General features: G+C 39.0%; 1 protein-coding gene across 1 annotated transcript; it reads left to right on the forward strand.

Moving 5' to 3' along the window:
• Nucleotides 1-5,773: 5,773 nt before the first annotated feature.
• Nucleotides 5,774-6,807, forward strand: LOC106987137 (olfactory receptor 10K1). Its single transcript, XM_027048656.2, has one exon. It carries the CDS (start codon nt 5,795-5,797, stop codon nt 6,734-6,736), a length of 942 nt encoding a protein of 313 aa, XP_026904457.1. The 5' UTR covers nt 5,774-5,794; the 3' UTR covers nt 6,737-6,807.
• Nucleotides 6,808-11,366: the final 4,559 nt, after the last annotated feature.

The raw sequence follows: 11,366 nt of genomic DNA on the forward strand, positions 1-11,366 counted from the left end.
CAAAGACAGCACAGAAATATCATGGGCCAGTATCTCTGATAAACACAGATGCAGAAGTCCTCAGCAATTCAGTTTCCTGGGAAACTGAATGCAAGGACCATTACAATTATTACACATTATGATCAAGTGAGATTTACTCTTGAAATGCAGAAAGTTCAAAGTGCACCAATCAGTGTGATAGACCACACTAACAAAAGGAGAGAAAAAACATGATCAAAACAAAAATGCGGAGAAAGCATTTGACAAAGTACAACATCCATTCATGATTAAAACTCTTAACAAATTGGGTAGAGTAGGAATTTACTAGGACATAATAAAGGCCATAGATGAAAAGCCCACAGCTAAATTATATTATCAATGGATGAATAGGTGAAGAAAACATATGTGTGTGTATATATATACAGATATATATATATATATGAAGAAAAAATATATACTGTATATGCTAATCACAAGTGTTCTCACCACACACAGGTTGTAACTATGTGACGTGACTGATATGTTAAGGGGCTTTATTGTGATAACCATTTCACAATGTATACGTATATCAAGGCATCATATTGTATATCTTAAATATGTACAATTTTTTTGTGAAGTTGGAAAAAGTTTCCAAATCAAAAGTGAAAATAGATTAAAAAATTTTTTTAAAATTTTTATTTATTTTTTTTTAATTTTTTTTTAACGTTTATTTTATTTTTGAGACAGAGAGAGACAGAGCATGAATGGGGGAGGGTCAGAGAGAGGGAGACACAGAATCTGAAACAGGCTCCAGGCTCTGAGCTGTCAGCCCAGAGCCCGATGCGGGGCTCGAACTCACGGACTGCAAGATCGTGACCTGAGCCGAAGTCAGCCGCTTAACCGACTGAGCCACCCAGGCGCCCCGAAAAATGTTTTAAAGAGAGAAAAAATACCTATTGTTTCTGTCATGGGGGACACAAATGACAGGTCACCTCTGGAACTGATAAGCCTAAACACTGAGGAGTGTATCTTTCAAAAAATCTACATATTCATTGAAATATGTAGCTATGTTCCTCTGCTAAAGGATACTCACAAAAATCATCTATCTGTACCTTACAGATAGATAAGCTAAGTTTAAATTCTTAGATTGAGGAAACGCGTCCCGAAAAATAAAATCGATTCTGTGGCAAGCATAAGGAAATCGGACCAATTACCCTAGCTAGAGGAATAAACCCCTTTCTGCCTCTAGAACGTTTGTAGACCAAAGCAGACTGAAGCGGCCAAGGGCAAGTCTCAATTTCCAGTCTCGACGTTGTTTGCGAGTTCGGAGGAGACTCACAACGCCATCCAGGGTGGTCACACTGTTGGTGCTGCTGGTGAGGCTCCAGGAAGCCACTTCTTTGTTCTACCAGGACACCTCCTTTGAGTGGTGGGGTACAGAGAGGGAGCCTGCTTGCCAGTATGATTCACTAACTAATCACCGTTTTCTTACTGACGTGAGAGGTCACTTCTGTCAAAGCCCGAGTTTCAAATATGCACACATTAATGCCTGAGCGGTCCTCTCTGTGTCTCTGTATTATTGGTTTCTTCCTGTTCCCACAGCACGCTCTTTTTATTTCTGAGGCGGCTTACTCCTGGGAAGGGTGAGCCTCCATATTACCCGTCGTTTCTCAACAGTGTCTTATTCTTCCATGGTAAACCTTAGAAATTTGATGGTCAGTCTGCCTTCACAATTTGTGCTGGGAGTTTGCCTGGAACTATACTCACTTTGGATTCACTTGGTTGAAAGTGACAACTTTGTTTAGTCACTCCAGTAAAAAAAACATTTGTAGACAACAAACAATTTAATGATAGAACTCAAGTACGCTGAAGATACGTGCCAAAAACTTAGGTTTTGGCAGAATATCTCAATGTCTCTAATTAGAATATCTATGGACAAGAACCCGAGAAGATGAATTTGTAATTAAGTCCTATTTTGACCCTTACAAGCACTAAAGTTGAGAAGCAACTTTATATACTGTTATTCCCGACATAAGATACTCTTTTCCCTGACAGAAATTCAATGAAACCTTTCCACATGGTCTCTGCAATACAGGTTTTATTATGGTGGTTTCTCCTTCACAATCTATCACAGATGGACTGAACTTCCAATGAAGACACAGGCTAATTTTGCTCATGGCTCCTTCTCCCCAGGTTCCTCGGCAAAGGGTACCTTTAAGAAATTGGTGACATTAGTTTTCCCAAACAGGCTTGATGTTCTAATTAACCCCAAGACGATGTCTCCAGTAGTAGATACAGCCTCAGGAGTCCAACGATCACAGTACATGTTGCTAATAACCACACTGCCTGCTGGTCACCAGAATGTTTACAGAGAGTGACTTTGGCTGGAGAGGTCGAGGGTCCTGATGGGTGAAAGAGGCTTCCTATATTGATGCAGATAAGAGCTTCTACTTAGGGCAAGTTCACTCTGTCTGCTTTCCTTTCTTCAGATTCTAATCTTTGGCTTAGGATCTAGTTGTCAAGGGTTCCCACATACCGAACAGCTCCTTCTGTCTGAATTGAAAGGAAGAGGGCAATGTAGGTACTTACTGAACAGCGGGGATGTTGACGTAGTCTGGGGCTTTGTGGTGCATGAACCTGAGTGATGAGCGGTGCTTGTGAACATCAACCCCACCCCTGACAAAGGAGATCAAGTGATGGCAGCTCCTGTAAGTGGCAGGCTTGAGAAGGAGAATCAGGGGCTACTTTTAACTCAAAGTCCTAAGAGTGATTCAGTATGCTCCATAAAGTTCTCTGAATTTTCTTAATGACCAGACTGGGTCAGTCTTGTTCCTAGCTAGATTTTCTTTTCCTTTCTTTTCGATTGGATGGCTCATGGATTAAAAGAAACAGATACTGAGCCTCCACTTGTCTCTCTGCCGTGTACTCATGGATGACTGTTGTTGGCTATATTGGAAATCTGATGCTTAGACTCCATTTTAATAGGGCAAGTTCAGGTTTTTCATGTATATCTAAGAAGATAAAATCTTACTTCTTTACTATCTGATGCTGCCTCCATAGTTTCTCTCAGTTTATTGATTGGGGCTTTTCCTAAAATAAATATCTGAATGTCTCAAAAGTTTTGCGTCCAAACTTTATGTAGAGTTGTCCTCTCTTTTGAGGTACCCAGTACCCTCATGTGTCAAGTCACTATTTAAATCCAGGTTACATAATATCCCAAGGAGGCATCTAAGGAGTTAGAAAGATAAGCTGTGCGAGTGTCATATCCTAGAATCATAACCTGAATTCCATCCATAAGTTCTAGAATATAAGGGCACTTTAGGTATCACCACTGAGAGAATCTTGGATTCCCTGAGTGGAAAGGACTCTTAGGGGTCAGTACTCCACTCTCACCTTAAGTCAAAAGTCCTTCTGCAAGACACTGTTCAAGGAATTTCTGCTTAAATACTTTTCCATGCGTCCTGACAGTTCATTACAGTGATTGCTGACTCTAGCCCCTTCAATTTTAAAGAGACCAAATATCCAAATGACGTGCCTTGCCCAAAGTTACACAAAGCTAGACCTAACATATAGGTCTTCTCACATCAAATGGAAGGATCTTTTACCTTAATTTTATAGCGTGCTGGTATTGGGCTGGAAAACCTTCTTAAAATTTTTCTACTCTTATATCTTTCTATCCATAGTATAGACCTAACTCACTGTGGTGGTCTCTGATGTTTTCTTGGGCGGACGAGCACTGCTTTCTCAGATGGACTGTGCCTCTGGGTCCCCAGACACCACAAAAAGGGCATATATGCTGATCACACAACTCACTTAGATGGTGCAGTTATATTCATAGTATATAAGAAAAGTCCACTTGACTGAAATCAGCTATTCTCATGGGTCTGAGTGACGAATAACCCAAAATATTATTTTGGTGTTGGGTAGATACCAAAAATTATCTCGTTATTTGTAATTAGGTAGATTATTTGGTATTGGGTGCTGGGTATTTGGTATTGAATATTTTGGTATTGGGTACCCTTTCACAATCAAGGAAATTCAAGCCTCCAGAATTCTACATATCATATGAGTGGAGTGAGGGTATAGTGGGAATTCAGCATGGATTAGGTGAAAGAAGATCCAGAAAGATCTTTGAAAGGGGCTAAGACAAGGATAACTAATGAGCATAAATTCAGATTTGCCTCAGTGTCTTGAAATAGATGGAAATCCATTTGTCCTGGTGAGGGTGTCAAGTACAGATATTGTCTCATTGTTTTGTTTTTCTTAGTATAGTAAACATATAGCTATTACATACATATGTATATAGTGGGGATAGATGGGGTATATACATATTTCATATTTTATTTAACAGAAATATCCTTATAATTGCAGAATTAAAAATTCCTATGATTTGTTAAAGAAATTTAAAACGAGCATATGTGAGTATCCTAATACTAACTTCAAATGAATGAATGATTATATCTATTGAAGTTTAGAAACAGTTTCTATCATGTAAGAAAGAACAAAAATGTATTATCTCTAAATTCTAGGCATAGATACAATAAGTTTCAGAAATTTCCCATCATTTACCTTAAAATCTAAGAATCTAAGGTTTTCTCTTGGCTAAAAGAACACAAAAACAAACAATTCTGGTGGCAGATGGAAATAATTCCTCAACCTAAAAGTATATAAATACACCGAAAAGTGTGTAAATAAAGATTGGATGCAATCTAAATAAAGGCTAGGTGATTTTGCTTCCTGAGAACACTTTCTTCACTCACTAGGCTTAGAAAGTTGGGAAATACACCCAGTAAAAAATGATCTGATATAAGCGCTAAAAATGACTTTAGAAATGCTCCTTTCTAGTAGTTTGCAGACCATGTTTAGTAGCCAAATATTCAAAAGGAATCTTGTTGACAATAATATATAAAAGACATAAAGCCTGTGAGTTATGACGGGACACGGGAACCTGGAAAACCGACCAATTGTTGCCTTCTTTTTCATGCTCTGTGACAAGCTCTGCACCATTTTGGGGAGCACTCTCTTCTCTGAGTTTCTCTGAGGCATGGAAAATAGGAAAAGGGAGGCGAGCTGCAAATGCCACAAAGGTAGTGAATCTCTTTTCACCACCCTGGTGACTCTTCTCTTCCTAGGAAAGGAGACCTTCTTTAAAGCAGTGCTGTCTTCTGTTCCCCCCTTGGCTCAGGGTTCCAGTGTGGAGCCTCCAGTAATGTTCGTAATCGCTGGCTTAGTCTGCCAGAGATAACACTAAAGGTGTTTCTTTCCTTATTGTTTGGGGTACTGCCATAGATTGTTGTAATGAATAATCGACATAGATATATGCAGTGCCTACCACATATCCTAGCATATAGTAAGTCATCAACAAACACAATTCCCCTCACACGTTTGCTGGACATCATCTAATTCTTCCTCTCCCTTCCTATGTTTGGATAAACTGAGGTTCGTATGCTGTGCCCCAACGCCACTCATTCTTTCATTCCACATTCCAAGTTCAGATGGCTGAAGTTAAACTTAGTTTTTCCTTTTGGAGAGCTAGTTTCCTTGGGCTTGGAGTGGGCAAGAGAAACACAATAATCCCTAAGGAAGATGCAGAAGGAAACAGACAGTTCCTTAATCCTTGACTAGAGAGATAACATGGTCTTAGTCTTAGAGATTGCCTCCTAGTTGGCCGTCAGTTGGTTGGTTGTATATTTCGCCTTAATCCTTTTCTTAGCAGAGCTTTCCGAGGAGGAATGAAGTTCTTGCTGCCTGCAGACTTTGTGCTGAGCTTCCCATACATTTCCCGGATCCTGGCCTCTGTCTCTGCCCATGACTTTCCTTTCTGCAGGTGCTGTCCATGGAGCGGGGCAACGGGACCCTGGTGACAGAGTTCGTCTTCCTTGGCTTCTCTTCTCTGGCCGGGCTGCAGCGGCTGCTCTTTGTTGCCTTCCTGCCCCTCTACCTGTTCACTCTGGGCACCAATGCCATCATCGTTTCCACCATCGTGCTAGACAGAGCCCTTCACACCCCCATGTACTTCTTCCTCGCTGTCCTCTCTTGCTCTGAGACCTGCTACACCTTCGTCATCGTACCCAAGATGCTGGTTGACCTCCTGGCCCAGAAGAAGACTATCTCCTTCCTGGGCTGTGCCATCCAGATGTTCACCTTCCTCTTCCTCGGCTGCTCTCACTCCTTCCTGCTGGCGGCCATGGGGTATGACCGCTACGTGGCCATCTGTAACCCTCTGCGCTACACGGAGCTCATGGGACGCGGGGTGTGTGTGGGACTCGTGGCTGCTGCCTGTGCCTGTGGCTTTACTATTGCACAGATTATCACGTCCATGGTATTCCATCTGCCCTTCCGCGCCTCCAACCAGCTCCATCACTACTTTTGTGACATCGCCCCTGTCCTCGCGGTGGCATCGCACCACTCACGCCTCAGCCAGTTGGTCATATTCATGATTGGTGTGTTTGTCTTGGTCGTTCCCCTGCTACTTATCCTGATCTCCTACATTCGTATCATTTCCGCCATTCTGAAGATCCCATCCTCCACCGGCAGGTACAAGGCTTTCTCCACCTGTGCCTCTCATCTCATCGTGGTAACTGTTCATTATGGTTGTGCCTCTTTCATCTACTTAAGGCCCAAGTCCAGCTACTCCTCAAGTCAAGACACCCTCATATCTGTGTCCTACACCATCCTGACTCCACTGTTCAATCCAATGATTTACAGTCTGAGAAATCAGGAGTTCAAGTTAGCCCTTCGAAGGGTAATGGGCCATACTTCATATCCTATTAACTAAACGATTTCATTAAAATTAAATTTTAACTGTTCAGTGAATTGTATGCCTTTTGTGCAACTTTTATTTTATAAATGGGATGCCTAGAATCATTTCATACTTTACAGTTCTAGTCATTTTATCCATCAGCTTGTAATAAGTTTGTATTCACATTTTAATTATTTTTGAGGAATTTTTCATTTGTTGGTTCTCTAATATTTTCCATCGTGCTTTTGTTTCAAGGAAATTTTTCAATTTACAGTCAAAGTTTTGGTTACTTGTTACTCTGAGAATCTTTCATTATCTCTAAGCTTAGTTTCCAGTTTTTTCATTCAGTGATATATATTGTTTCTAAGCACTTAGTTTTTTGCATTTTACTGACATATCCACAAGATTTTTTTAGCATTACGTAAGTTGAAGGTTAAAACGGGATTTTCCCTGTTTCTTAAAGAAGTATTTATTGAATTGCTATTGTATGTTAGGTGAGATCACCTCATGTTTGAAAGTTTGTTGAAATTCTGTGAAAGATACAGGTAGAGTGTCTTTTCTGAGGGAAAGTGCCATAGTAATATTCCTTGTAAGAAAATTGACCTCTAAGACCATTTTTATTTTGAGCGGATCACATCCGGAATTCAGTTTTTTACAAAATTATTCATCTCAGCTAGGATTTGAAAATTATAAAGTTTGTGCACAAATGTTCTGACTTTTGAAAATATCTTAGAAATGGTTATTTTCTGTGTCATTTTATACTATGTATATTTGGGTTAATTTTTTTTTTCCTGGTTCATATAGTAGTTTGTAAGTTTTGTCTATTGTAAATAAATGGATGAATTCTAGGGTTGTTTCTCTCCCCCCCCCATATCGTTATTTGAAATTTTATTTGTATTATTATTCCTTTGAATTTTCCTGTAAATTGTTGTTTTATTTCTAACTTTCTGATCCTTTCTATGCACTTTTATTTTTTGATTTATTTTTTATATATAATTAGGCTGTGAAATTTCCTCTTATCACTGCTTTAAACTTAACCCATGTAGGGACGCCTGGGTGGCTTAGTCGGTTAAATATCTGACTTCAGCTCAGGTCATGATCTTGTGGTCTGTGAGTTCAAGTCCCACATTGGGCTCTGTGCTGACAGCTCAGAGCCCGAAGTCTGCTTTGGATTCTGTGTCCCCTGACCCCCACCCCCGCCCCTCCCTTGCTTGTGCTCTGTCTCTCTCACTCTCTCTCAAAAATAAGTAAGTAAAATGTTAAAAAAACATTTAAAGTTAACCCATGTATTCTAGTAAACAGTATGTAGTTGGTATTATTTATGGGACCTTATTTCCTTTTGCTTTGTATTTCCCTTTTGACCAATAATTATTTAATAGATTTTTAAATTCTCAGATGGAAGAGTCTTTTAACTTTGTTTTTCATTAACAGTGTATTATGCTGGGATTAAGGAATATTGTTTGTATTCTTACCACTTTATGACCTTCGTTCAAGGTGTTTTTTTTTTTTTTCGTTCAAGGTTTTATTGTGGCTTAATACACAGCCAATATACCTACTCACTTCATGTGCCTTGAAATGAACATGTGTACTTTTTCATTAGAACATAAAGTACAATAAATGCTCTTCAGATGTACTTCACTAATTTGCTGGTTAGGCCTTCTAAATTCTTAGCTATATTTTTCTTCCTGACCTGTTTGAATAGAGTGGTATATGAAAGTTACCCATTATTAGTGTGTGTCCTTGTAAATATTGTATAGTTTCTTATGAAGTTTGCATCAGTGTTTTTTGGAGAGGACATAAATTCACATGTATTACAATTTCACTGTGAATTGTACTTGCTGGCATTAAAAGTATTTTTGTTTTGTTTTATTACTCTCTTTCGTTGTTAATTTAATACTCCCAGCCTGAATCTTAAATTGTCAAACGTGGAGATACCTCTCTTGCTTGTTTGGTTTGTGAGTGCTGTACATAATTTCCCAACTCTGTATTTTTAGTCTTTCTGAATCACTTTCATCAGTCTCTAGCATGGGCCCTATTTCCAGCCCAAGTGTTTGGACTCACTGGCAGAGGGAATAAATATGCAATCTGAAATTAGGAGGAAGTTCTACCAAAGGAGATGTCTTAACAAAAACCTACCTACACCAGGGCCCTACCACATTCTTCTCCGTAATCCAAATTTTATTTATTTATTTATTGAACAAATACTGATCATGTTCACATTGTATTCTAGGAACACGTATGTTTAACAGGTGTCTGAAACACTTATGTTACCTCTTCCATTCCAATATTGTCCTTAATTTGTATCTCTCTTCAACTCTTACAGATGTCAGAAATGAAAATGTAAAATTTACATTTTTATTCCACCTAAGAATGAAAATTTAGAGTCATTATAGAAGGAACCTCCATGGAGGCCATTCCATTGATGTTTGTTTTAACAAATGGATCCCGGAAAACTTCCAGCTTTCAATAAGTCCCCCGAGAATTTCTAAGAGGAAACTGACTAATCCCTATGGGGTATTAGAAAAGACCTTCTCTTTGGCCAACAAACTCTCATAGTGTATTACTATAGTTGCTAATGGGGGAAATTATGGACAAGCATCGGGCACAACGTGGTAATTAGCTCCCCGTGGAGGAGAGGATCTTAATTACCACCAAGGCACTGAGGCCAATGTAGAAAGAAAAGACCATCGGTGATACTCATTGAGGCATTAGCTAAACTACCCACAGAGAAGAGGTAAAGGTTATATTTTTCTGTGGAGTCAGGTAGAGAGTCTTCTCATGTTGGTCCAGAGAGTTTATGGAAAATGGAAGAAGACCTCTGGCACACTATGACAGAGAAGATAGTTTTGGCAAATTTCACCTAGAAACCTTTATAGACATTTCAAGAAGTGTCTGAGAATGAAGACACCAGGATGTCACTGGGAAAGAGCCCTCTGACTTGAGGGATTGTAAAATTTTTATCTTTATTTAGAGACCTTGACTTCCTTATTGAAAAGAGCAGTGACACGCCAGTCATTTCTTGTATGTAAATATTTAAATCGTGGCATTGTCCCATGAATCTTTGACCGAGTTTCCCCCATCATCAGTAGTAGGAAATGTGATCAAATGACAGAAAGGATAAGTGGATAGTGGAAACTGGGGATAAAGGTGGAGGTCAACAGGGAAACAATTCATTAATGGACTATTCAATTTATTTATTCATCAGGCACTTATGTCTCATTTAAATATTGGGTTAAGTTTCAAGGATACAGAAGGAATAAGGCATGGTCCTTATCCCTGAGGGTTTCAAATCTACTGGAGACAAAATCAAGATGAAATAGTTTGGATATAACAGGCTGAGTATTTTGATAAAGACACAGGAAACAAGCTTGAAATATACTAAATGTTAAATATAGTAGAAACAGCAAACTCTCCCTATACATATTAGAGGAAGTTCAGTGACTTTAAAAAATACGAATGATGGGAGGGCCACAGATGAAAGTGAGAGAATATTAGAGGCTGAGATTTCCTTCTCTCTCTCTCTCTTTCTCTCTCTCTCTCTCTCTCTCTCTCTCCTTCCCTCCCTCTTTGTTTCTATGTCTTGCACACCCACTTTCTCAGCATAAAGTCTTGAAATGCCAAAGTGTATATAGAAAACTGTAAGCATGTCAGTTAATTCCTGTGTGATGGAGATTTAGAAAAGGAGGCTGTAAATGGAATTAAGAGTGGAGAATTAGCTGTTTTTTTAACCCGTTCAAGGAACTGGCTTCACCCACACTGATGAAGTCCTTGAACAAAGTAATGAAAAATCAATTCACCTTTTCCACTTGTTAAGAATACAATTGAATTACCCACTTTTTCCTTGTATTTATTCCCACCCCCCACACTCCTTATCTTCCCAATGCTCTTCTCTGAATTCATAGCATCCTTCTTTCCAAGCTCAGGGCTCTGTCTTTTATTTATCAAATATTGTATGCTGCAGCATCAACCAGGATAAAGAGAAATCAAGTTTTTTATAGTGAATTTATTTTCAAATTTCAGTTCAGGCATAGGTTCCAAGGATGACTCTGAAAAAGCAGATGATGTCTTGTGAGTGCTACGGGGGAGGGTCTTGGCATGGTCACCCAGTAATGTGGCCTTTCGTTCCTTTCAGAACCCCAACCGTCTTCGGCTAACTAGTCACTGATCTTCCTGGGGATGGTCCCATAAAAGAGAAAGCACTAAAGAATGGAGCCAGGACATTGGAAAAGTGGAGATGACATTTCACTTTTGACTGGACTTTGTTCCAGTGAAAGCTCCTGATTTTAGTCCCGTTTGAAATTTTTGCTACTGTGTCTAAGCAAAAGAGCAAACCATGATAGAAATTTTAGTATTTGAAAAGATCTTCAAGACTAAGTGTTATTTAAATGAAAATCAAAACGTTTAGCTAATTGAGATAATGGGAAAAATCACTTGATAAACCAAAAAGCAACAATTTTTAATGGCTTTTTTGTCTCTGCATTTAGAGAATGGCTTCAGAGACATTTTTCATCCCAAAATGTTGAAACCGGAGGTTAATAATATATGTTAAATTAATATTAAGGGAACAAGTTTGGAAGACGCCTGAAATCAAACCTCCTGGGCATTCTGAAATAATTCAGAAGAAAACCTGGGATCACGACTATTTATTTTTTCAGTAAGCTCTCAA

Source organism: Acinonyx jubatus, chromosome E4 (assembly GCF_027475565.1).
Source record: "Acinonyx jubatus isolate Ajub_Pintada_27869175 chromosome E4, VMU_Ajub_asm_v1.0, whole genome shotgun sequence".
NCBI lineage: Eukaryota > Metazoa > Chordata > Mammalia > Carnivora > Felidae > Acinonyx > Acinonyx jubatus.